This window comes from Delphinus delphis, chromosome 2 (assembly GCF_949987515.2).
Source record: "Delphinus delphis chromosome 2, mDelDel1.2, whole genome shotgun sequence".
Taxonomy (NCBI): Eukaryota; Metazoa; Chordata; class Mammalia; order Artiodactyla; family Delphinidae; genus Delphinus; species Delphinus delphis.
In genome coordinates this window covers 142087982-142115282 of record NC_082684.1, presented here as the reverse complement: position 1 = coordinate 142115282, position 27301 = coordinate 142087982, and the positions used below count along the sequence as shown (strand labels likewise).

The 27301-nt window shown below is 41.3% G+C and overlaps 1 protein-coding gene across 2 annotated transcripts in view; it reads right to left on the bottom strand.

Moving 5' to 3' along the window:
- The window catches only part of RORA (RAR related orphan receptor A), a 183694-nt gene that overhangs the window by 7769 nt on the left and 148624 nt on the right, over window positions 1-27301 (bottom strand). For both annotated transcript variants that reach the window (XM_060005861.1, XM_060005860.1), the window contains exons 3-9: window positions 16456-16597; window positions 12296-12691; window positions 6392-6513; window positions 4664-4796; window positions 3865-3972; window positions 1947-2057; window positions 897-1009 (exon numbers count right to left, since the gene is read on the bottom strand). In XM_060005861.1, coding sequence (XP_059861844.1) covers window positions 897-1009; window positions 1947-2057; window positions 3865-3972; window positions 4664-4796; window positions 6392-6513; window positions 12296-12691; window positions 16456-16468 — 996 coding nt within the window. In that variant the 5' untranslated portion in view covers window positions 16469-16597. The remainder of the gene's footprint in view (window positions 1-896; window positions 1010-1946; window positions 2058-3864; window positions 3973-4663; window positions 4797-6391; window positions 6514-12295; window positions 12692-16455; window positions 16598-27301) is intronic.

Here is a 27301-nt window from a genome sequence, read left to right as displayed (position 1 = left end):
TCTATAATCAAAGACCCTAATGGTACCCTTGCACTGGGGCAAGAAGATGGAGAAAAGTTCTTTTTCCTTCTCTTTCCCAATCCTGCCTCAGTGTCTCATTTAACAGGGGCAAAATCAAAAACAAAACCGCATTTAACCCCCCAGCTTCCCCTTTCTGACCTAACCTAGCTATCAGGAGAAAAGAAAGAAAACGGACAGGAAGAAAAATCCAAACCTTTCAAATCATCTTCTGGAACAACAGAACACATAAAATAATCCAAGAAAGAATAGGGCTGATTTTTCTAAGACCAAATACATACTACTAGCACTATCACTGAAGGATATTATCATATTTTAAATTGACATCCTAATTATATTTTTATTAAGACAGTAATTAGCAAAAATGAAACCCTATGCTTTGAATACAGGGTAGTAATGAGAAATTGATGAAGAAAATACAAAAGTCATTTACTGTTGATTACTAATGACTTTAATGGAACTAGAACTAGTATTAGAATAGATTAATTCTATTGTTTTAGTTCTTCATAACTTCGTCTTTCTAAAATCAAAGATTTAAATTCTAAATTCTCTAGTTTATATCACGGCAGAACATTAACTCTGCCTTCTGCCCATCTTTGATGGGATAGGTGGAGGATTTTTCAGAATGAATTAATGCTTTAAAAAAACTCTATCATTGCTCTATTATTCCAGGACACTTTATAACCAATGATAATAAATAGAATTTAACCTGAATATTGGCCCAAGATAATTTTTTGAAATGAGGATACTTCTCTCTTCTCAGTAGGCCATTGCTTACTGATACTTTTGGGGTCTGGTGGCATGACTTATAAACGTGGCTGGCGTGATCTGGGCAAGGGATAATTCAGCCTTGTCAGTTGGAAACCTCTGGCTCTCACCTTTGTTAGTATTCCATCTTCTCGGTGATTCTTCTGTAGGACGTGTTGAAGAGCTAGCTGAATTTTCTGTTGCAGCTTTTCAATTTTGACCTTTTCCTGCAGCCATGAGCGATCTAAATATGAAAAACCATACTCCTGAGTATTCTTCCAACATGGTGTCAGAACACCCCAACTCCTCCTGACTCCTAGATACAGATTATTACACCACACTGCAGAGTCAGGGACTAACAGGCCACTTTCACCCCTCTTTCAAAATTTGTTCCTAAAGGAGTGAAAAACTGATCTAGGACAGTTACAAAACAGAGTGTTAAGCCTTTCCATCTTTACTGACACTTGAAAGAAGGAAGGATCCTCCCTTTCCAAAAAGACAGCCATTTAAATCTAAGGCCATGCTCAGACGAGTGCAAATGAAACCACCATGGCCCTTAAGCCTTTCTAATAGTTATGTTTCTGAATGACATACTCATATCAATCCTGCTAAGTCTTTCTGGCAAATATGAAAATTGCCTTATAGTCCAAGGCAACTGAAATTGTCAAGAGAGTGCCAAATGAATTAGGATTGTTAATTTAGGATAAAGTCTTTATGTTTAAGAATTCCAAAACGAAGACAGCAAATTTGCAAAAGTGATTATCACCAAGAGGCAGTACTGGTTGAAAACATATATTAAATTCAGATAGGCTTGTGGATGACATCCAAATGGATTTTCTTTAAAAAGCAGAATGTTTTAAAAACCATGTTATCTTGGAGATTGGTGTTGAAAAGGGCACACCTACTCTACCACAGCATTTCTCTTGGTAGCAGGAGGTTAACTGTAGATGGGATTTTATTCAATTCTCATTTCTTAAGATTTTATCAGAATGGCATGAGGTCTTCTTAGAAGCATACATGTATATGTATGTGTGTAGCAGGGGATTGTTGTCTGAAAAACTTAAAATTAGACTGAATAAGGTTGGCAGTCCCTCTGAATAGTCTATAGCCATTGTAAGTTATGTACTTGTAGAAATTCTTTACCTGGACAATTTAAAAACCATTGTATTTGGTTATCTTACCTGCTGACATCAGGACAAATGCAGAAAACAATGCAATTTCATCTTCAGTCAGGTGCATAGAACATAAACTCTTTCCAAATTCAAATACAAAGCTAATAAAGTCTTCACAACCTGCCAAAATTAAAGACAGGTTAGGAGTTTGGTTATTACCCTAGGAGAAAAATATGGAAGAAGGTGAAGAGGGATCTAGCAGTTGAAGATCAGAGGGAATAGTAATAACATTTCTATAGTTTAATACTTTCAAATGTTAAAAGAAAAATCAGTTTAGCCACCATCACCATTACCACCAACATCGCCACCATCATCATCATCTGCAATAATGAGAGTGAACTTCTGTTGTGTGATTACTGTGATAGGTGCTGCTCTGAGAGGATTCTTTGGCGATTCTACTATTTCACAACAGCCCTATGAGGGAGGTATTATTGTTACTATCCCCATTTTAAAGGCAAGGAAATGGACTTGGAAAGAAAAGGAATGTGCTGAAGATTCGACAAGTAGGAAGTGACAGCCTGAGATTCAAAGCCAGCTACCTGACTTCAGAGCCCACACTCTTAACCAACAGAGTCTAACAGCTATAATCTAACTGAAATGTTAACATCACTCATTTTTTTGTTTTCTACTCTATTCTATGTATAACACGCTTAATTAAAAATGAAAACAAGTGACACATTATGGTGGTAAAACCATTATAATTTTTTTTGTTTTTGGCCGTGTCACATGGCATGTGGGATCTTACTTCCCTGACCAGGGATTGAACCCATGCCCCCTGCACTGGAAGCACAGAGTCTTCACAACTGGACCGCCAGGGAAGTCCCTATTGTAACTATTACAGAACTGAAAACACAGAATGTGAAAGTCTCGTAAAATAAAAACCCACCCCCACAAAGCTGGTTAAGTTGGGGTCTGTTCTTTCAGATTTCCGTATTATGTACATATAGTTAAATGTCAACAGGCTAGGGACTTCCCTGGTGGCGCAGTGGTTAAGTGGTCCCCCCCCCAATGCAGGGGATATGGGTTTGAGCCCTAGTCTGGGAAGATCCCACATGCCATGGAGCAACTAAGCCCATGCATCACAACTACTGAACCTGTGCCCTCGAGCCTGCGTGCCGCAACTACTGAGCCCGCGTGCCGCAACTACTGAGGTGCGTGCCACAACTACTGAAGCCTGCACGCCTAGAGCCTGTGCTCTGCCACAAGAGAAGCCACTGCAATGAGAAGCCCGCGCATCGTAAGGAAGAGTAGCCCCTGCTCCTCGCAACTAGAGAAAGCCTGAGCACAGCAACGAAGACCCAACGCAGCCAAAAATAAATAAATAAAAAAAAGTGTCAACGGGCTCTTCTCAAGTATACATACCTTCTGTCATTTAATTGTTTTTAAAATCATTAACAACATATCTTGGATACCGTCCCATTCTTCTTAATGACTTTGTCTTACTTTAAATTACAGAAATCTAAAATAATTTACTTTTAAAGTATATGTCACAGTTTCACTTAGCTATACTTTCTTTCTTTGATATCTCATTAACGGTTGCTATTTAACGGGTATGGAAGGGCAGACTTTTAGCTCCTTCCTTGATTTTATGTAGCAAATCACATCCTCTAGTTTATTGAATAATATATCCCCTGCAAACCTGGTTCTTAAAATCTGGAAGGGAACTGGAAGGATATAGAACATAAATTTCTTCGATTACCAATTAGATAAAATGAAACTCTAGACCCTTACGTGTAACATAGACAAAAAGCATTTGAGCTGTGTATATTTTCTACGGTGATTAACTATAAAGTAACATAGGTATAAAATCCTTTAACTCTTGTGTCCAAAAAACCAATCTCCATTTTGTTCAAGAAGAGCTTTCACCCAACTCCCATCTTTTCCCCTAGTCCTGATTTGAAGACAAAGCACCCAGAGATTTCCTTACCTAAGGATTTGAAGACGTCGGGGCTAGCATATTTCCCATCAAAGTACACGGTATTGTTCTGAGAGTCAAAGGCACGGCACATTCTGATAAATACCACCTCCAGAGAACCTGAGCAAAGGCAGAAACGGGGTGGGTTATTGTCTTGGTGAGTTGATTTTGACCACAGAGACCCCCTTCTGAGTCAATGGGGCTGGGCTTAACTAGCAGGCTCTCAGTCACCTTAGCTCTCTATTTAAAAGAGCAGCGTTCATTAGAGTAATTAAAGACTTGTGCCAAAGCTAAGGCCTGTATTACTGAAGAGAGACTGATTTATGAATTACTTCTTGGGCACTTCTCTGTCCTGCAATAATACAGAATCTCAGAGTTGCAAGAAAAACATGGACTCCTGTTATTAAAACAAACAAAAACCCAGGGATAAAAAACAAAACAAAATAAAAAAAAACCCAGGGATGTCTCTCTGAGTTCCACAAACAGCCTTCTTCCTAACAGCTTACCAAAACCTCCTGAGGACCTGAGGCACAGAAACAAAACACGGGTGATGGTTAAAACTGTGGAATGCAGGTGTCTTTCAAATTAATCTTTTCACCCAGAGGAGAAGCAAAATGGAGGGAATGTTTCCTACAAATAGCTCAAAAACCTTAAAAAAGAAAAAAAAACCTCTCAGTTTCTGCTAAGAGAAACTGAGCTATTATCATTTGGAGAAAAACTGTTCTCGACACCTTCCTTACCAAGCATTTCTTTAATAAGCCGGTGAAAGCAGGTTAGTCGAGATCTCAAAATTCACTTGCAAAGCACATACCTGCTTTGAGAAGCACAATTTGATCGTTTTGACACAGTTCCATAAATCCATCAATGCGTTTGGCAAACTCCACCACATACTGTATAGCTTCTGTAATTTTGATGGCACACAACTGCCACATTACCTCCCGCTGCTGTTGAAGAGGGAAACACATTAACATCCCCATTACCCATACCCTTGACACAGTTGTTTTAACTGTTCCTATCGTGTAAAATCCTTCTTTGGAAATGGATCCAAAAAAGCTAGAGGATTTAAAAATAATCAGTTGGCCAGTTACTCCCGTTATAATGACTGCTTCCAAGTTCTTCCTGGTCTCCTCCAATTCCTCTCTTACCATTTTGGTGGCAAAGGGATGGGGGAAGATGTTATGAGCATACATGCAGCAGAAGATGAAAACGGGAGTCAAGAAAGCAACTCACGCCACTGATTTAACCCTGGGCCATGGAGAGTAGCAAAGTAGAATCTCCTTGTAAGCAATTATTCTGCCTTGGGGAATTTCACACCACTTTACTGGGGCAAGGGAAGAAAAGGGGAGTCAGTTATATTTACTGTGCACCTGCTATGAGCTGGGTGCTTTATGACATCCTTGTCTCATTTCATTTGCACAAGAATGTTTTTCCATTCCCCATAAACGGACACAAATGCTCACAGAGGTTTCCCAGCTAAGAGGTATTGGAGGTGGGATTCAAATCCCAGCATTTCTGACTCTGAATCCCATTTCACACACTTTGCTGCTGTTTACTGCTTTCTTGCTTCCCTTTGTAATTCTGGCGGCTGGTGCTACCTGCTATCTCAAAGGTAAACAAGGTGATGCGCTGCTATTCCCCCAACCTGTCCTGTTTAATTCCTTTTATATACCCACTCTCCAATTTAGTTACAGGCTAACCTGGATCCATCTTGTTGCTCACTTATTTCCCCAATCTTAGCTTAAGACTGTTTCTACCAATACAACAGGATGGAAGAAACACTGAATTAGGAACCAGGACTCATGGTCTAGTCCTGATGTTTTCACTCTCAGCCATGTGCCAAGGGATGGTCGTTTCCTCATATGTAAAATGAAGGGGAGGATTAACCTTGATAATCTCTATGGTACTTCCTAAGCCTGAATTTCTATGATTATTGGGGAAAATCACAGCATTTTCTTTTACTAAAGGCAGAATGGAAAATTAAAAGTCCTCCTTCTCCAGCCCTGCCCTCCCATTTAGGTAATTTGTTGATCAGACTGTTTTATAGAAAAAGGTAACTGGCAGTACTACTTGTCAGCCTCATGTTGCTAGATTCAGACTGGAATTAGAATCATAGCTTCCAAACTTTTTTCTACACATATTCTCTAAACTCCTCCTTTTTAACTTCGGAACCATGAGGCTGAGATTATTTTACACCAACTTCTGGACCGTGAAATCTTCCATTGTGGTATCGGGAAAAATCCCAATTCTTTGAGCCTTTTGGAAGCTCCTTAATCTAGCTCCCTGTTGACAAATGATAGGACATATGTGTATAGTTATAGGAACAATAGAATCTGTGTGCTATTTCTGAAATTTTGCACACTGACATCTCAATAAGGTGATAAAGCCCCAAGAACGTGATCAGCTCTGGAAAAAAGATTTTTAAATAGAAATCTGCTATCTGATGAAAAACATTCATTCTTTGGTCTGTTTGTATTCAAACCTCCTGCACAAACACCCTTCCCAACATTGCCTCAATCTTAGGTAAAATTCTTCAGTCTACCTTGTTTTGGTAATTCTCAATCTCCTCCTGCAGAAAGGTCTGCCACGTTATCTGCTGGAGCTCTTCTCTCAAGTATTGGCAAGTTTCCAGATGTGATTTAGATATATTCTGTGCAAGGTGTTCTAAGGAGAAAACAGGAGATCACAACATGAAAAGCCAAGTTCTTCAGGGTTTTCCCTACTTAATATTTGATTTAAAAAGTAACAAGTATAAAGCAACATGGCTGAACCAGTTTTAATGATCTCGACATATTTAAGTAAGCAATTTGGAACTATTCTATATTTGGGGACATGAGGATAAAGGACAGGCAAAGCCAACATTTAGCAATAAGGCTTGGCATCTTCAAAGACTCTCCTGACCTGACCTTCTCTGTGCCTTTACACCAGCGTCTGGGAGTGAATGTTGGAGTTGAAAATATTGACCTAGAGAAGTGTGAAAAATGACTGACACGACCTGTACTTGGTGTTTTTATGAAGACAGATCTGCCATATACATTGACTGGTGGAGGATTACTCTTGAAAAATTAGAAAATGGTATTTTTGGGGGGACAACAACTACGTGTTTCTTTTGTTTTTCCTGCAAAAATGGCAGAACAAGCATTACTGAAGCCTACTATGTCACTATATATACATACATATATATATATGGTGTGGTGGTTAAGAGATGAGATGGACTCTGGACCCAGACTGCTTGGGTTTGAATCTCAGCTCTGCTACTTAGTAGCTATGTGACCTTGGGTAAGTTACTTAACCTCTCTGCGCTTCGGTCTCTTTATTTGTAAAGTGAGGAAAATAGTACTTAATTTCCTATTTATCATAGGGCATCTGTGAAAATTAAGTGAGTTGAGCACTTAGAATAGAGAGGATAACATAGCATCTGCTACATAAACATTTGTTCTTATTATCCTGAAGTGTACCGGATTTGAAGATATTAAAAGAAATAGATGGCAAATAATTTTCTCTAGGGACTTATAACCTGGTGAACATGTACATACATGCTGAAAGGACAATTCAAGACACTAGACAATAAAGCATGAAGTTGAATTCTACTAGGAGAGAAAGAAAAATAAAAACATAATAGGTGCTGTCAGAGAGATGAGGGGAGTTAGGGGATGCTTCCTGACAGAAGAGGAACATTTGGGTTGGCCCCTGAAGGAAGGGGAGGATTTGGTAGGCAGAGGCCAGTGTGTGAGGCAGTGGACCAGTTCCACGTTCAAGGGATGGTAGATGAAAGAATGGATATGGCATCCACAGGAGACAGGAAGATGTGATAAAGTGATGGTGTCAAAACAGAAATATGGGTAGAGAAGAGTCCACATCCTGAAGGATCCTGAATGTTGAGACTGAGAGTATGGACTTGATTAACAAAAGGAGTCAGCAGGAGTCTCAAGAGGGAGCTGACATGCTGAACACTGTATTTGGGGAAACAGAACAAGCAGTTTTGTCATTGGTGGACTGGAGGCAGGAGGATCAATTAGAAGGCTGCTGAAATCTAGATGTAAGGGACTAAGAGCTTGAAATAGGTTGCTAATAATTGTTATGGAAGGGAAGGACAACTCAAGAAGTATTTTAAAAGAAGAACTGACAAGACTCCAAGAATACAAAGCCATACCCCAAAGTGATGCCCCTCCCAGGGTCTTGAATATATAATAGGAAAGTTATTTAAAACAGTGGTGCTGAGGGCAAACTTAGCAACACTAGTAAGAGTGTCTGTTTGGAAATTTGTTACTGCTTATGTCAAACAGAATCAGATTTGTTTGTGTGAAAACAGAGCAGGTTCACCTAAACAAAGCTCGAGACTAGAACCTCCTCAGAGATTCTGAAACACTGAAGCACAATAAACCTTAACAGCTCTACTTGGCAACACACAGACATGAAAACAACATAAGTAAATATCATAAAAAATAAAACATAAACAAAAGAAAAAAATTAAAGGAGACAGAAACTGAGAGAGAGAAATTATGTCTATGTCTTAGAATCAGTGACGTGTGTGAAGAGAAGAGGGGAATAAAGACAAAATAATGGGGAATCAGAAACAAGAAAATAAGTGTGTACATAGTAAATTCAATTTTTGTAAATATGAAAGAAATGATGAAGGCAAAGTGTTCACAGGGAAGCTGGGAGAATCCTAGGAAGGGAAGAATGGGAAGAAGCTCACAGTATTCTCTTCCAGATCATGCTCTGTTTCCAGTTAATATGGTCAGCATCTTCTTGTTTCACTTCATCCTAAAAATTGTCCCCACCCATCCCTACCTATTTTGAGTCCCGCTTTTAGAAGCGACAACAAATGATGCAATGTCTAATGACCAGTAGAGGGCAGTGGCTGCATTCTCACCAGCTGCCTTTGATCAAAATTCATACTTGATTTGGCAAGTGTAAGATTTTAGACTCTGTGCTGTTTTTAAGTCTCCATTTCAGCAAAGGAGAATATGGTCAGACTGAGTAAAAGCTAAGAAGTTAGTGTGGTCTCTCAGACAAACAGTCTGGAATAGTGAAATGCCTTGGAACTAGGAGTTAGGAGACCTGGTTTCTGGTCTGAGCTCAGTTGGGTAACTCACTTTGTGACAGGCAAATCAGTTCACCTCCTCAACTATGATGGCTTCATCAGGACAGCCAAGGTCTAGATACTTCAGATGGAAAATCCTGTCTTCTGAGAAAGTCACAGATTTTCACAGTGGTATGGAACTTTAGGTATCATCTGGGCCAAACTCTCATCACTTTGTAGATAATAACATTAGCAATGATGATAAAAGTTAACACTTGGGTAGAGGTTACTATGTAAACTCTATATAACATAGACTCATATAACACACTAATATAATATACCTACCTACATCTATATATATACATTTTCTATATATATATATATATATATATATATATATATATATATATATACACTGTGTATATATACAAATATTTTTTCTTAATCTTCACGACAACTCTAGGGGGAAGATACTAGTATTATCTCCATTTTACAGATGAAAAAACCAAGCCACAGTGAGGTTAAGTGACTTTTCAAGGTGTCATAGCTGGCAAGTGGGCAGTGATTCAAACATACACAATTTGGCTCCAGAGTCTATGCTCTGAATCTTTATAGTCCATGGGTAGGGAGACTGCAGGTTGCAGAGGTAACATGACTTATACTAGGTTGTACAACCTACAGCAAAGCTAGGACCACAACCCAGAGAAGCTGACTTCTTGTCTCATGCTTTGCCCAACATATCTGTTATCTCTTATGTACAAGGCTTTAGTTATTAATTACAGTCATAAATGCAGTTAGCTTTTTTATTTTTTATTCCTTTTGGCTGTGCAGCTCGGCTTGTGGGATCTTAGTTCCCCGACCAGGGATGGAACCTGGGCCCATGGCAGTGAAAGCACTGAGTCCTAACGCTGGACCGCCAGGGAATTCCCCAGTTAGCTTTTTTTTAAAAAGGAACCTAGGTAGTTTATCTGGAATGTATAATTCAGGTACTAAGTGTACATCAAGGGCAAAATTTCATAGCCAGGAATGCAGATGTATTTCCACTAACAGTAATGGATTAGTAGGTACTATTGTTGAAAGATAGAACTGAGCTTAGGATATGTTAATTTACAAGTTATTTTCCAATTGCACAAATGGTTTCATTTGTTTCAAATCTGATGATAAAATTTAGCCTAAAATGAAGTCAAGTTAGTTAAAGAAAAGAGTCGGACTTAAGCCCCCAAGGAAATGTCAGGGAACTTCAGAGAGCTTTGAAGAAGTAGCAGCAAGGTCTCTGGCTGCTTTTACGCTACTCTTAGCTCCTCAAACCATTTTGCACCTCTAAGTGGGACAGAAAATCAGAGCTCCATTATATCCCTTTCAACGAAATTCTTGTTTAGTTTTGGGTTTGGGGCAAATCCTAGCGATGAGTTAGTTTTATTCATCGTGGAAAAAAATGCCACAATTACGTGTGAAAAATCCGTAGTTTAGGAGAACATGGAGAATGGATGAGGGCACAGGGCTCTCAGACTCACTGGGAGGTGACAGCTGTAGAAGAGGAAAGGGATTTGTGGGTGAAGGAGGGGCTGGGGAAATCGGCTGACTTCTGGCTCCACTCAGGTATCAGTGCACATTTAGCCCAAGTGCCATGTTCAAGGGACACACTTAGGCCAAGCGGTGTGAGTTTATTTCTGGGTTGAACATTCGACAAGCAAATGGCATAGATTCACTAGTATGTATGATAAAGTAGAAGCAAACCTAAAGCAAGCTAGGTCATTTTTCACTGTATCATGTCAGTTTTCAATCAAATCCTTATTCATTTCTGAAAATTTTACTTTCATTACAGCTCTGCTTAAGGCTCAGTCAACCAAGATCTCACGACAAAAACGGAAGGTTTTTGTTCTAGTTCAAGAAAAAAAAAAAAAAAAAATCAAGCCTAGCTCTGGCTCAGCTTGGCTTCTAGTTCAGAGGTTTCTCTGTTAATCAAAAGAGCTGTGATACACCTTTAATGCTGTTCAGTGGTTAAAGACCAGGCTTAAAATGTCCCTGCTCCTGAGGATTTAAATTTAGACCCATAAAGAGGTGCTTGTGTAAAAACCGTAAAGAACATTCAATTTGTTCTATTTGGAGAAAGATTTTACTGGAAATATAAATTTCACTTTAAAAATGTTTTATGGGGTACAGAGGTGGAGAAACCGTCTAAAGAACACAACCGTTATTTCTGTGAACTAAGGACGTCTGTGCTCAAGTCAGAACCTGCTGGTTCTTTTCCATGTGAAGTCTTCCTTCTCTCTTCGTCTTAACTTAGTCATCTTCATAGCAACTAATTGAAATATCCCAAAGGATTATAACCTTGTGTGAGGAACCATGGGGAGGAGTAGATCAAATTCTCAAACAGTAAAGGTCCTTATCAAAGTTTCTCTAATAATAGTGCTGTACTTAAAAATCGATTAAATATAACAGAGGATGTTATAACACAACTTCCTTGAAATGAAAAGTTTTCCATTGTCTGTGTTAACATTTCTAGGTCACATCTCCCAAGAAGCACCAATGTCACAGGAATAAGGAAATGACAGGTTTTTGTGGGGTTTTTTTTGGCATGGTGAGTCTTCTATGACATACATCAGTTTTGCATTAATATCCATCACCAAAACATTTTGGCAAATAAAGAAGCCAATTTCCCTTTAACGATTATAGAATGTGTCAGAGTTGCAAAACTTAGATGCATACGGGGACTGGGCAGTGATATAAATGCCGAGAGTGGGATGGGCCCATTTCAAGGCGTTAGGCCCTAAGTGGTACCAGTTGGTTGTTGCCATTCCCAAATGCTGGTCCAGTGTAACTAGATCATGTTTTTTTTTCCTTCCACAAGAAACTGAAAATCTGAACTTTCAGGTGGAATTGTCCAGGTTTAAAATTTTAGCAACCAATTCAAAAATTGTAAAGCTCTGCACTGGTCAAAAACCCATGTCTATGTGCCAGGTTAAGTCTGTGGGTTGCTATTTTTATAACTTTTGGTATAAAGCAATACTTAGAACATAACTAAATCAGTGGAGTTAATGGGGCCATTCCCTGAACTTACAGTTTTCTGTGGAATTTAAAGATTGCTTTACGTTCATATTGTCTCAGCTCTGATGCTGAGAGGTCACTGAGTTTCTTGGATATATGATGGGAAACAGTGGACAGTCAAAACCAAGGGGGCAGGTTGGAATTATGAAGTGGTCCAAATGGTAAAGGTGACTCGCCCTTCTAGATGCATCATTTTAATAACTCATTAAAGGAAAGTCAGACAAATCCCATTTCCTTCAAATGGCACAAGTAGTCCATCCCAATGGAAACACGGAAGCCATTTTAATAACTCATTAAAGGAAAGTCAGACAAATCCCATTTCCTTCAAATGGCACAAGTAGTCCATCCCAAAGGAAACACGGAAGCCATTACCTAGTTCTGCCATGGACACAGTTGGGGACGTCTCTCCATTGGTGAAAGAGCAGTAGGGAAAGAAGCCTGATGCTGGTGTGTAGTCACATATTGGTTCTGGTTTGATTCCGTTGATATCAAGACCTGACTGGTCCGGGGAAGGCTGTATGTCCAGGTAGAAGCTGCTGACGGCAGAGTCTGCCTTGCTGCCCTCGGGGGTGTGCCCGTCAATGTAGCTGCTGAGGTCGTCGTGAAGCTCCGTAAGCCCGTTGGCCGAGATGCTGTAGGTGGGAGTCAGCGGCTCGGCCTCTCCAGGCTGCTGTTGGTGGTCTCGCTGCTGCTGCTGCATCCGGTGTTTCTGTACTTCTGCGTACAAGCTGTCTCGTTGCTTTTTCGACATGCGGCCAAATTTTACAGCTGGAAGAAAAAAGCCAAGGCACACCATATACAACACGCTTTTCTCCATGATCCTCTCCAGCATGCTTTAGGAGTTGCTTTGAAGTTGCAGACAATTCCATCAAAAACTACACAACCACAAAATAAGGATGTGATCCTGAGGTGAAAATAAATGGTCCCACCTCACACAGGCTTGTTCCACATCCCAAACAGCAAAGACACATCCCAGAGGAGCTGCGTTTCAGAAACAGACCCAGGGCTGGTACAAGAGACCCAGAGCAATGACCACCTACGTTTTTGTGCTGTCACACAACTCCAGGCTCAGTAGGAGCTACTGAAATGCGACTTAATGGGCTTGTTCCCTCTCTACCCAGGTAGATGGTCTAGATGTTTCTTTTCCCAGTGTTCAGACCAGAGCACAGGGACAGACAGACTCACGGAGGTGTTATTGGGGCACAAGCGCTCAAACCTCAACTTGCACTCATTTCACTAATCCGTATGCTCACATGAGTTTCTTCCTGATCAAACAGCCAAATCTGGGGCTTCCTTGAGAAAGCTCAAAAGACTGGACGAAGCATTTGCAATTCCATGAATTACATCTCTTGAGTCTATGCCCTCTGTTGCTCCTGGGTCTTGAGGTCCCTGTGAGACCCTTGGACCTGTCTTTTTAAAATTATTATTATTCTTTTAACATCTTTATTGGAGTATAATTGCTTTACAATGGTGTGTTAGTTTCTGCTGTATCACAAAGTAAATCAGCTATATGTATACATATATCCCCATGTCTCCTCCCTCTTGCATCTCCCTCCCACCATCCCTACCCCACCCCTCTAGGTGGTCACAAAGCACTGAGCTGATCTCCCTGTGCTATGCAGCTGCTTCCCACTAGCTATCTATTTTACATTTGGTAGTGTATATATGTCCATGCCACTCTCTCACTTCGTCCCAGCTTACCCTTCCCCCTCCCCGTGTCCTCAAGTCCATTCTCTATGTCTGTGTCTTTATTCCTGTCCTGCCCCTAGGTTCTTCAGAACCTTTTTTTTTTTTTTTTTAGATTCCATATATATGTGTTAGCATACGGTATTTGTTTTTCTCTTTCTGACTTACTTCACTCTGTATGAGAGACTCTAGGTCCATCCACCTCACTACAAATAACAATTTCGTTTCTTTTAATGGCTGAGTAATATTCCATTGCATGTATGTGCCACATCCATTCATCTGTCGATGGACACTTAGGTTGCTTCCATGCCTTGGACCCATCTTTAAAGGACACTTTCTGCTGTACTCATTCAGCCTCAAGTAAAAAGAATATCAGAATTTTGGAAAGGGCAGACTCTGTGGAAGATCCCCATCGGGAGAATTTGTGTGTGCAGCCCTTCTCCGTGAGATGTGTCCCTATATTTAAAGTGGAACAGTGACTGGAGTAATTTTCCAGTTCATTTAGAATCCCAAATGATTTCTCCTAAAACACCCAGATAATTGAGAAAAAAAATCCTATGATTTCCTGGTCTGAACCCCCCACTAACCCATTTATTTCTCAGCCTGACTCTGTATGTGTAGATAAAGCCGCTGCTGGAGGGATTAAAACCTCCTAATTGATTATGGTTAAATTGATATCTGACCAGGTGGATGAATTCACCCATCTGACCATCAACATAATTCTATGAGTCTTGGGGCAGGAGGCAGGAAAGATGGAAGTGAAGTTGGGAATCAGGGCCCACTGTCCAGGCCAGCTGGTGGATCTTTTTCCTGCCAAGGAGGATGTGCTTTCATTTTGCACAGAGGAAACAAGTGAGCTGGATTCTGGTCAATTTCCAGTTTCCACAACTCAGGTGACAAACTTGGGTGGGGCTGGTTAGATAGCAGTCAGGCTGATGTAGGCTCTGAATTTCAGGCCTATAATTGTATAAGTCCCCAGATTCACTCCAAGTCCACAACACAGTGTGCTGTCACTTATACGAGAAATCTCCACAAGGCATACTGAAGGTACTTAATTTTTTTTGAGAAGAATACTCTGGAACCCCCAAGGGGATTAATACCCATAGGGGAAACTTGTTCTGCTATGACTCTGAATTGCGTTTTAACTCTTTTCTTAATATTAACAACAGTGATCATACTATCCCATAAGGGAAATGAATGGATCAGGTTTTTTTTGTTTTTGGCTGTGCTGTGCGTCTTGTGGGATCTTTGTTCCCTGACCAGGGATCGAACCCACGCCCCCGGCAGTGGAAGCCCAGAGCCCTAACCACAGGACTGCCAGGGAAGTCCCTGGATTGGGTCTTGAGAAAATACACACACAACTTGTGATTTTTAACTTACAGATTCATGAGATATACCTAATTTTGTGAGTTTAGTGCCATTGGAAGATGAAATCTGCAGAGCTGCATATCACAGGATTTCTGAGAATACAGTGTAAGTTCTGTGAATTGCATCTTCCAATCCCCAAAACTTCACTTTGGTCCTACAAATTCTAAGAGGTCACCCTGTGTACAACTTGTGCCTGGGTGGGTCCACAGGCCCCAAGAACGTCTGATTATGGGGAAAGGAGACCTTCAGAATGCCTGCCCAGCAGTCTGAAGTTATTTTTCCACAGGCTGAAACTCCACTGGAAGAGATGTTTCCTTCAAAGAGATCTCTCAAGAGAACCAGCCAGCCAGTATATTTGCAAAAGTCCTTAAAATGTATCCACTACACTAACTGCCCAATTTCCTTATATAAGAATAGTCTTGAAATCTGGTGTTGATTATTCCGTGCACTTAAGACAGTCTTCCAGGAAGATCCTGAACTGTTTTGCAAATGAATGGTAGATGGTCTCTAGTTCTTAGAATAGCTTCTCTTAATGAAAAGAACATTTGTCACTTGGGCATGCTTTGCACTATTTTCACACATACTGTATGTACAAATGTTTGACTTTGGATCCAGTTAGCATAAAAGCTAATTCATCCCAACTGCCAATAACCTTACTAGTGTAAGACATGTAACAATTAGCTCTGGCTTGTGTTTTCTGTGGGGAAAAATGCTTCTAGAAGGTATCCTTTTTAAGACCCTCAGGTTACACTTACCTTCCATCAATTCATCCACATGTAATGTTTTAAACCAGTAGTGTGCCCTAACCTTTCTGGCACCAGGGACTGGTTTCATAGAAGAAAATTTTTCCACGGATGGGGGAGGGGGGAGATCAGGCGGGAATACGAGCGATGAGGGAGCGGCAGATAAAGCTTCACTAGCTTGCTGGCCTGCCGCTCACCTCCTGCTGTGCGGCCCAGTTCCTAACTGGTAATGGTCCATGGCCTGGGGGTTGGGGACCCTTTTTTTTTTTTTTTTGCGGTACACGGGCGTCTCACTGTTGCGGCCTCTCCCGTTGCGGAGCACAGGCTCCAGACGCGCAGGCTCAGCGGCCATGGCTCACGGGCCCAGCCGCTCCGCGGCATGTGGGATCCTTCCGGACCGGGGCACGAACCCGTGTCCCCTGCATCGGCAGGCGGACTCTCAACCACTGCGCCACCAGGGAAGCCCAAGGGACCCCTGTTTTAAACGTCAAAAATCTGAAGGTGTTCTGACCACACAGGCAACTCTCCTCCATGCCACCCCCGCCCCCCCAGCCCCCCATCAGCCAGTGAACTGACTGGAATGGTTTATGGAGGAGAAGTAACTGCTGTGACACCCACAAAGCCGCCAGAGGAGGGAGGGGTGGAGGGGACATATTCTGGCAGATCTGGGTCCAGGCTTCCGAGGGCACTTTCACAACCCCGTGCTACTGTACAACGCAGGCTGCGGGTGCTCACCATCTCGAGACATCCCCACGGCAAGGCATTTCTGTAATCGACAGTGTTGGCAGCGGTTTCTACTGGTTCGATCAATCAGACAGTTCTTCTGACGAGGACACGAGTAGGTGGCATTGCTTTGCTGACTTCTCCTGAAAAAGCCCTGTGATTCAGTTATGAAATAGAAAACAGGTTAGTGTCAGCTGGAGCTGAATGATACTAAAGGCAAGAAACGGAGCGCCACGCAGCATGCACATTTAATGGAGAATTAAACTGGTAGCACAATCATCCTGGAGACCATTAATGAAATTAAAGTCACTTCTTTTTCCTCGAGTCAAATTGATCCCCAGAGCCCAATCCTGTGTCCCTTACACATGCAAAGCTCTCTTTAACTGCAGCAGACAGCTGCCTGTGTAGAAGGCACAGGGTTGGGCCCTCTTCTTGGTCTCTGATGATCAAAAGCTGTGTGCTTAATGAAACGGTACCAAGGCACTTACCTTTAACCTTTATCTCCAAAACATTTTTAGTAGAATACACACAAAACACCCTTCTGGGGTGTCCAGATATAAGAAGATGCAGCCTCACCATAACCCAGGTGGCTGCAATCCTGGTACACTGTGCTCATCTCAACCAGACCACGTAAATCCACCATCTTTTAGGCGTCTTCCATTCCTCAAGTCAGAATCTACTGCCCCAAGAAGTTAAGTGACACTTGGAAGGATTATCTTGGCAGATCAATCAGACTGGGAATACTCTACCCTTGACAGTTTGGAAATACCATGTGTTTAGAATCATGGCCTTGAAGATTGAACAAATCCAATCTGATGTTCATCAAGTTCCACTTATTAAGCACTGTTTTGGAAATAAGGACCTGTACTAAGATGCGTAAGGAGTACTGACCTCAAGGATTTCACGAATTCATTCACTCATTGATTCATTCATTTTTGCTAATTTCTTGAGCTGAATTCTTAGTGGCTCATTAATTTTCACTGCTGTTTCTTTTCTTAAAGCTGCAAGGGTTCCTTTTAGTTACGTTTTGGTAGCAACCCACAAGTTCTGCTATGTAGTATTTTCATGATTATTCAACCTGAAATATGCTCTAGTTTTCAACAGCTTTCTTCTTTAATCCATATGCTCTTGAGAAGCACATTTTTAAAAGTTGAAGTATAGTTGATTTACAATGTTGTATTAGTTTCTGGTGTACAGCAAAGTGATTCAGTTACATATATATGTATATGTGTGTGTGTGTGTGTTTATATATATATATATATATATATAGTTCCCTCTTCTATGCAGTAGGATATTGTTGTTTATCTATACAAGCACAGTTCTTAATTTCCAAACATATGGGGGGTTTGTTTCTGGTTATCTTTTGATTGTTTACTTATCTCTCAGTGGTTTTCCAAACTAGGGATGTACTCTGAAAAAAAAAAAAGAAGGTAACCAGAGTCATTTCTATGAAGCAGAGCCATGGAAGGTACACAAGAGTAGAGTCACCTTCAAATCTTTAATGGCAAAGACAGATGATCCCAACCAAGGGGACACTAGTGGAGAAGGTAAGGTAAAATCCTGAAGAACTAACAGAGTGACAGAGTGCTGGGCAAACTGATAAGAGCACTCTCTCACCAGAAGATTTTTCTGCAGGCCAACTTGGCAGTTCTATCAAACTCCTTAAAAACATACCTATCCATTGAACCAGTAATTACCCTTTAAGGAATATATTTTAAAGGAATGTTAAGAATGGTACAGAGATTTACCTACATGGATGTTCATCACAGCACTATCGGTAAGGGAAAAAAAAAATTAGAAAGACGCTAAATGTCCAACAGTAGTGAATTGGAAGAGTCAAACTGGATATCTATACATTCAGCAACCTTTAAAAACGGTGTTTTAGAAATACAATTATTGACATAAAAAGGTTATTAAAAATATACTTCTGAATTAAAAAAACAGCTAAAGAACTAAACAACATAATCCAATTCTGTAGGGAAAATCCATATATTGAACATGGAAGAAACTTTGGAAAATTATGCCCTCGAGTGAAAAGAACAGCTGGCACTGGTTGGCGGGGGCATGAGTGATCTTAATTTTCTTTCTGTTCATCTGTGCTTTCTGATTTTTCTACAGTATGTGGGTAGAAAGGTATGTGAGCTACTCAGGAAGAACTATTCAGTACATCTGCTTTCTTCTGTGATGGCTGCGGACTTGGTGGATTAAGTCACGGTTACGATGGATATGACCTCAGTTCCCAGTTCTTTCCTTTTGGAAACCAACTTAGGATGGGAGGGACAGGCACTGACCTCTTACCACCTCTCTGCCAGGCTGCTCACTGACCAACATGGGCAAGGCTGGGGGCCCAGGGTCTCAGACTGTCTCTCTATTGTACTTCAAACCTCCCTGATATCAAGTCTGGCCTCTTCTGTGAGGCAATCTCTCTCTTCTCAAAATATCTAAAAAGCTGTGGTTTTTTTTTTTTTTTTTTCTCTGTTGACAAGAAAGTGAGAAGTAAAGCTTTCTTTGGGGCTTAGTGGAGAGAATTCAAGAAAATATAAATGGTAACAGAGGCAGATAATCCTTAGAAAGAGATACCAAGAGGTCACCTGTCTAGGTATTCAGTTGAGTCGGAGACACATAATCTCTGTCAAGGCTGAAAGGTGTTTATTACCTTCTTGAGACTCCACCACCTTCAGACCCTCCATGTTTGCTGTCACTGCAGGTGCCTAGGATCAGGAATTATTTGCTTTTCCTTTAGCTGACGCTGAATTTTTCTTTTCCTTTAACTGAGGCTGAATGAGCCTGCTCCATTTCGTTCTCTAATTGTCGAATATGGAGAATGTCTACACAATCTCTCTTTTTTCTTTAAATGGAACCAGTACCTGCAGGCTGCCAAGTTATCTCCCAGTACCTTGTCTGTAGACCGAATCACAGCATCTGTCACCTTTCTTTCTAGGTTCTTTTGTACCTTTAGTATTTCTTCTTAGGATCCTTTCCAGTTTCTCCACTTTCTTAAAAAATCTGAAATCCAGGACTAGACACAGCTCTTTTTTTTTTTTTTTTTTGCGATACGCGGGCCTCTCACTGTTGTGGCCTCTCCCGTTGCAGAGCACAGGCTCCGGACGCGCAGGCTCAGCGGCCACGGCTCACGGGCCCAGCTGCTCCGTGGCATGTGGGATCTTCCCGGACCGGGGCACGAACCCGTGTCCCCTGCATCAGCAGGCGGACTCTCAACCACTGCGCCACCAGGGAAGCCCCTAGACACAGCTCTTGAATAATGCTTGGATCATTATCAAAGGAAAAAAAAAGGCTACTCTTTAGTTTTCACATACTAAACTCAAGTTAACATCAAACCACCACTAATGAAATTCCAGGATGTTAGCACAGACGCTATATACAACCACTAGTTTGCTCAGCTACAAGAGAATTCTGGGAGGGCATAACGATAATGATAATGATGATGATGATAAGAGAGATCTTAACGAGTGTCTGTATTAATCATATCTTTTTATTCTGTATTTTTAATGCTTTGACATCTTGAGGTCTTGATAACCCAGGAGCAAATGACCCAGGAGAGATTATGCTTCCCAGGACTACCTAATTCCTAGAAATAGCAAACAACTTGCCTGGGAGCACACCTTTTACATGCACACCAACCGATCCAGAGCCCTAACATCCAGCCACCTCCTCCGATGTTTCCCCCTCATTCCATCTGCCTCCTGACTGACCCTGGTGCTTTCCACTGTGGTCCTCTGTGTGGCATGCTGTGCCTCCTGTTTCAAGGGACCTATGTTACAACCAACTTCTCTTTTTAAAAATTTTTATTTTATAGTGGAGTATAGTTGATTAACAATGTTGTATTAGTTTCAGGTGTACAGCAAAGTGATTCAGTTATACATATGCATGTATCTATTCTTTTTCCAATTCTTTTCCCATTTAAGTTGTTACATAATATTGAGCAGAGTTCCTTGTGCTATACAGTAGGTCCTTGTTGGTTATCCATTTTAAATATAGCAGTGTGTACATGTCAATCCCAAACTCCCAATCTATCCCCCCCAACCCTTCTCCCTTGGTAACCACAAACTCACTCTCTAAGTCTGTGAATCTGACAAACTTCCCTCTTCACAGCAGTCATTCTTTGTCTATATGTCTCACCTACTGGATTAAAACCAATCCCAGGAATCGTTAAAACAGAGCTTATTATTTGCTAGGCACCTTGTGCTTTACACGGATTTCATCACGTAACCTTGACAAGAGCAACACGAGGCAGTTGCTATCATTTTCCTGGTTTTTAGGTCAAAGAACCTGAGGCTTAGAGAGAGAGGCACTAGCTCAGAACCCCCCCACCCCCTTCCCCCCCACCCCCCTGCATGGGGGTAAAGCCAGGATCTGAATTTAGGTGGTTTAATTCCAGAACTCACACGTTTATCCCTTTTGTTATTTTTCTGCTTCCTTTGGGTGTCAGAAGGATTCCCACTTGGGGGTTCTCATAGAAGGCAATCCTGAAAGGAGGCAGTGTCAAGACACAAGGTATGCATGACAAAAGAGCGAGACTGATCTGCTCTGAAATTAGCGTTTTCCTTCAGGTTAGCCCCTTTGGCTGGCCACGGCGCCAATGCCCAGGCATTTTACAGATTCCTCTTCTACTGCCACCTCCTGATGTGGGTTATTCACATGAGGAAACCAGTCTCACGATTACGTGATTTTTCCCTCATTTCTGACTGGGAGGATTATGTCCCCATTTATTCAAGTTACTTTTACTCTGGCTTGTTTAGAAAACAAACAAAACAATAACAACAACAAACTCACTTCAAGGACACACAATCACTATCGTTAAAGACGTCTGAGAAATGCCATCAGTTGCAAGGCAAATCAACGAGGTTTTCCACATGCTCTTGGAGCGACAGCACTGAGGCTGGGACCAACGTTTGGAAAAGGACTACACTTCTTCGGATGCCTCAGCTTTGTTTTTTGTTTGTTTTTTATTGATGTACAGTGGATTCACGATGTTGTGTTAATTTCTGCTGTACAGCAAAGTGACTCAGTTTTACATATATATATATATTCTTTATTTAAATATTCTTTTCCATTATGGTTTATCACAGGATATTGAATATAGTTTCCTGTTCATGGATGCTTCACCTTACTCTTTAAAACACCATTTATTTCTCACTGAGTCATTTGAGCAAATGACTGTGGAAAGTTCAGAGAATGGCAGTGCTAAGAACCAGAGAAGAGACTTTTCTTTTGGATTAAGTCGACAGAGTCATGCCCACAAGGCTAGCTATCAAATACCAAGTGGGAGGGGTCAGGTGGGGTTATAAGGTGAGAGCTGTGAAGGGAGAAAGAGGGTAAGCCTGGGTGACTCAGATACACTAAACTTTGCATTTCAGACAGAATGAGGCTGGTCTTCCTTTCCTGCTCCCTTTCTTCCCTTAAAAACAAACAAACAAAAAAACTTTTCATTTCAGTATTCCTTGGGGTTTCTCAGAGGATTTGGGCAGTTAAACTGATAAAGTATTTAAAGCTGATGAATACCTAAGAGGAGAAGGATTAGAAGAGCAAGAAAGAAGAGGAAGAAAGGGAGAAAGTATGGTAGGTACCTTCCTTCCTCAAGGGAGAAGTATGCTCATAAATGTAGAAGCAGGATCTTGATTGACTGGGGAGCAATCCTGGAGAGGGTCACACTGAGAAATGAGTAAGCTGAGACACCAGTTCTAGGGGTGGGAAGCTTGAGGCCACACAGAGAGCAGTGACAGCACAAGGCAGCACTTGGAGTTTTGGGGTGGAACTGAGGAGGTATACATAAAGAAGAAAGTGCTGAAGCTGTGAGTCAGCTGGGAAAGATATTAAGTACACAATTTTGGAGTTTTATTTCTAAAAGCTGAGCTAATGAATGACTTCTTTGGCTTTCTTAAAAGTTCACTTTTTATGGATGTCAAGATACATGGAGATGTGCCATTATAAACATGGTGGGCTTGAGCAGAGAGGGCCACCATGATGAATTGCAGGGTAAGATACAGTACTTGGTGTGACTGCGGCACACTACCACCACCTAGTGGCAGCGTACTCACATGCAGTTGTTGCAATACATTAGAATAATACAAACAGGCCTTTAGAGATGAAATGAAGTAGGATTATCAGATTCAGTAGTTCTCAAACTGACGGGGTATGAGAATCACCCATGGAGCTTTTATAAAATACACATGAGATCTATTGAACTACAACCTTTGGGAGTATAGTCGCAGGCATACAAACTAGTTTGAACAATGTGAAAGCACCATTTTTATAGGTCAAAAAAGAAGAAATGTCATTTTGTATGGCAAACATTTTAACAAAGCTTTCCGAAGACTCTGCTGCCTTCCCTTGTTAAGGTCTAGTTTTCTGACTTTGCAGATAACAAAAATGAAGCTCAGAATGGTAAGTGACTTGTCCAAGACTCTCCCATGGCTACGTGTTAGTGCTGGGACTCAAACTCCAGTGCCCTAATTTTAAGTGCAGTGTCCTCCCACGTAAGCATCTCTCCTGCAGTGCTAGGCTAACAAAACCGATGTCACACAGTCTTGATTTCCTCACACGTCAGCCTTCTGCCCCCATTCCTGCTGCCTCAAAGAGAACTCTCAAGTTTATCTCCCCTTATTTCACCAAGTCTTTCAAAGTGCCTTTCCTTGAGTTTTATTTCTGATTTCTGCCTCTATTCTCTGGAAAAAAAAATTTTTTTTAATAAATAAATAAATTTATTTATTTATTTCTGGCTGCATTGGGTCTTTGCTGCTGCGCGTGGGCTTTCTCTAGTTGCAGCGAGTGGGGGCTACTCTTCCTTGCGGTGCGCGGGCTTCTCATTGCGGTGGCTTCTCCTGTTGCAGAGCATAGGCTCTAGGCGCGCAGGCTTCGGTAGTTGTGGCACGCAGGCTTCAGTAGTTGTGGCTTGCGGGCTTTAGAGTGCAGGCTCAGTAGTTGTGGTGCACAGGCTTAGTTGCTCTGCAGCATGTGGGATCTTCCCGGACCAGGGCTCGAACCCGAGTCCCCTGCATTGGCAGGCGGATTCCTTAACCACTGTGCCACCAGGGAAGCCCTGGAAAATTTTATTTCCTAATTAAAAAAAAAAAACAATTTGGACGTATGCTATGAAATTTTTCATCGATTCCACTAGATTGGAGCTCCCCAGGACAGGGACTGAGGCCATGGGTGTGGGAGAAGGCTGATACCAGGTTGCAAGAGCTGAATGTTAACATTTCAGGAATTTCGTGAACCAACTGTTAAACATCACCATTATTAAACGCTAACTTATTATTTTATTACTATTTTGCTACTGTCCCTGTTTTTGAGGTTATTTACATCAATTATATCTGAATGGTAGCTCACTGTATAACGGTGTGCTACTGTGCGCCTTTTCCTTATCCTGCTTGCAGTGAGATGTCATGTGGGGAGGTTTGAAATTGACCAGGTGCTGAGAGTATTCACGCCACAGAAACTGACAAGTGCTGTGGATCAGGGCTTGATTTATGGCTCTGCTTACCGTCTAGATTTAAAAAGTGATGAAGATAAATTAGGAGTTTGGGATTCACATATACACACTACTATATAAAAATAGATAACCAACAATGACCTACTGTATAGCACAGGGAACTCTACTCGATACACTGTAATAACCTATATGAGAAAATAATCTGAAAAAGAATAGATATATGTACATGTATATATAACTGAATCACTTTGCTGTACACCTGAAACTAACACAACATTGTAAATCAACTATAATTCAATAAAAATTTTTAAAAAGTGATGAAGAAAATGATAATGATGTGGGTTCAATTTAAAAATATGTCATGTCTGTAGCCATCACATTGTGAAGAGCACAAGAAAGAATGTAAAGAAATATTCTTCCAGTTTTTAAAAACCATTATCTGATTCAGCAAAGAAGTTGTTCAAGTCATCACTGACGAATGAGTGAAGTTCCAAAACATGTTTTTCCTTGTTTCACTTTCCTCTTATTCATTAATGTAAACGAAAAATCACGTTGCTGCTACAGTCTTTCGTCAGCTGCAACCACAGGTATGGATGCGAGAGTTCAGCAAAAATCAATGTGCACATTCCGTGAGAATTGGCCGTCTATATATATACTATATAGTGTGTGTGTATATATATATATATATATACACACACACTATATACTATATTCTCTGTTTATAATATTGTCGATTTTACTATTTATAAAATGTATGAAATTACATCAGTGACATATACACTAAAGTTATGCACATACATATAGACACTGTTGGCTGCTAAAAACTGACCAGCACGTGACTGGACTGAGCCCAGTCCTTGCTGGACCCCTCGCTTCTCACCAGGCTGTCTGAGTGGCTCCCCTGTATTCTGGACAGGCACAAACCCAAAGTTGTGGTCTGGCCTTCTATAGCCTTGTCACCCCCATCACCAACACACACATACACACACACTCTCCAGAAACTTCAGCTGAATGGCTTTATTATTCTTTTTAATTGAAGTAGAGTTGATTTACAATGTTGTGTTAATTTCTGCTGTACAGCAAAGTGATTCAGCTATATATATTATATATATATATATATATGCCTTCTTTTTAAATATTCTTTTCCATTATGGTTCATCATAGAATACTGCAGAGTTTTTCTCTGTGCTATACAGTAAGACCTTGTTGTTTACCCATTCAATACATACTGAATGGCTTGATCTTCATTCTGAACAGAACATTTCCCGACCCACTGACCATTTTCCCAGCCTCTTCTCCTCCAGTGTTTTCTTGTTCAGTCAAGGGCACCACCATCACCCAGATAGTCAAGGCACAAAGGTGGGCTACCCGGCCTCCTCGCCACCCACATCCATGCACTCACTAAGTTAGGCTGTTTCTGGTCACCTTCATGTTTCCCCAATCCATCTACCTTTCTCCATCTTTACTGCAATTTTCTCAGGTTCCCACATCTACCATCTCCTGAATGGGTTATTATTACACAGCCTCCCCACTGCTCCCTGCTTCCATCCTCCCTCCCTCCAATCCATCCTCACACAATCACCGAAGATGTTCTGTTTCTAAAAACAGAACCCTGATCAAGTCCCTTCCCTGCTTACGAGCCCTCAATGGCTCCTCACTGATGACCTGGCTATGACCACCTGTCCAGGCAGCTCTCTCCTCTTCTCGAAGTCACACTCTGGCCAAGCCTAAACCACTGTGTCCACAGTTCCCCAAAGGATTCCACACACACTCCCACCCCGGCCCCGCAACCATCCTGGAAGTTCTCTTCTCTTGAGTATTCACTTTCTCTGACCTTGCCCTTCCCAAGGCTGGTTGAGGGGTCCCTCCCATGTACACCCCTAGAGCCCTGCAGCTATCCCCCTCATAGCCCTTAACTTGCTGTATTACTAATTTGTCTCCCTCACTGACAGCTTTGTTTCTTTGTTTCCAGTAGCTAACTTAGTACTTGGAGCAGTCAACAAACACTTGTGAAATGAATGACCAGAGGAAAAATGATGCCAGTGATAAAAACAGTGGTGACAATCACATGCTTAGCTCCTATTCTATACCAGGCACCGTGGAGGACACTTCGCAAACACGATTTATTTGCAGTTCACAACAACATTGCAAAGTTGCAAACAACAACATTGCGAAGTTTTTATATCTGTTTACAGATAAGAAAACGACACTTCAGAGAGGTTAAACCATGTATCCAAAGTCACACAGCAGGTAAGGAGAGGAGCCAGGATTTGAATCCCTGAACCCTGGGTGCATCTTAACCCAAAGGCCAGAGACTTCTTAATACACTATCCAAAAGTCATCCAGACAAACATGTGGGGCAGACCAAACAGAAACAGAAAAACAACAAAACAGACAAGTAAAAATGCCCCACTTTTCAGCTGTACAAAGTTCCATGTAATGGTTCAAACACAAGGTGAGGGAGATGGCATTTTATAGGGTATCGAATACCAGGCTTACACAAGTAGGAAAACACTCTCCTTTGCTAGGTCTCCTTGATAAAAAGCTTTGAAACAGACATGGTATTCCCTATTGGGGTTATTAACCGTTTTGCCCCCAAGAGGGCGTTGGCTGCACAGAGACCTGTGGGTGTGGCTGGAAAGGTGCTGGGGTGGAATGGGGTGTAGCTCTGAGGGGCTCCCCTCCGGCTCAGGGCTCCTTCCCAGTGAGGCACAGGCTGAAATGCTGATCTGATGTTTGGTCTTTTGACAATTTTCACTTAATGAATTGATTCCTACAGTTCATTAACATACCCACTTCCACTTCTGTATACACATATGTCTTAATTAGCTGCTCATTGGCTGTTTAATTACAAGAAAACAGCTGACAGCTGCCTTGCTGAATTCTAATGGCAGACGCGTTGGAACGGCTACACATTTGCTTTTGACAACCAAGATTTATTCATAACTCTATGATTTATGGTGAATGCTCATATGCCTGAGCGGATTATTGTATTTTCCAATCCGACAGAAATGTTGGTATTTGGGGGACTATGGACGTGGGAATCCCTCTCATTCCATTTCTGTGGCTGAGATGAGCTGAGAATCGTAGTTGGAGAGGCATGAACTCTGTTTCAATTTTTTTTATTTTGGGAAGTTTCTGTTGGAATGTTCGGAAGTATGGGGGTGAGGAACAAGAAATATCTTTGGATAAACGTGGGCAGAAAGTTAAGGATTTAAAGTTAAGAGAGAAGATAACTGGCAACTTAATTTTATTGAGGGGGAAAGAGAGGGCATGCACGGATTAAAATCAGAGAGAGGAAGAGGCAGAAGAAATGATAAAATTAAAATGGGGGGAGGAGACAGGAATAACAGTCCCCAAGGAAGCAAATAAGAAGGAAATTTGTTCTTTAGAAAAAAAAAAAAC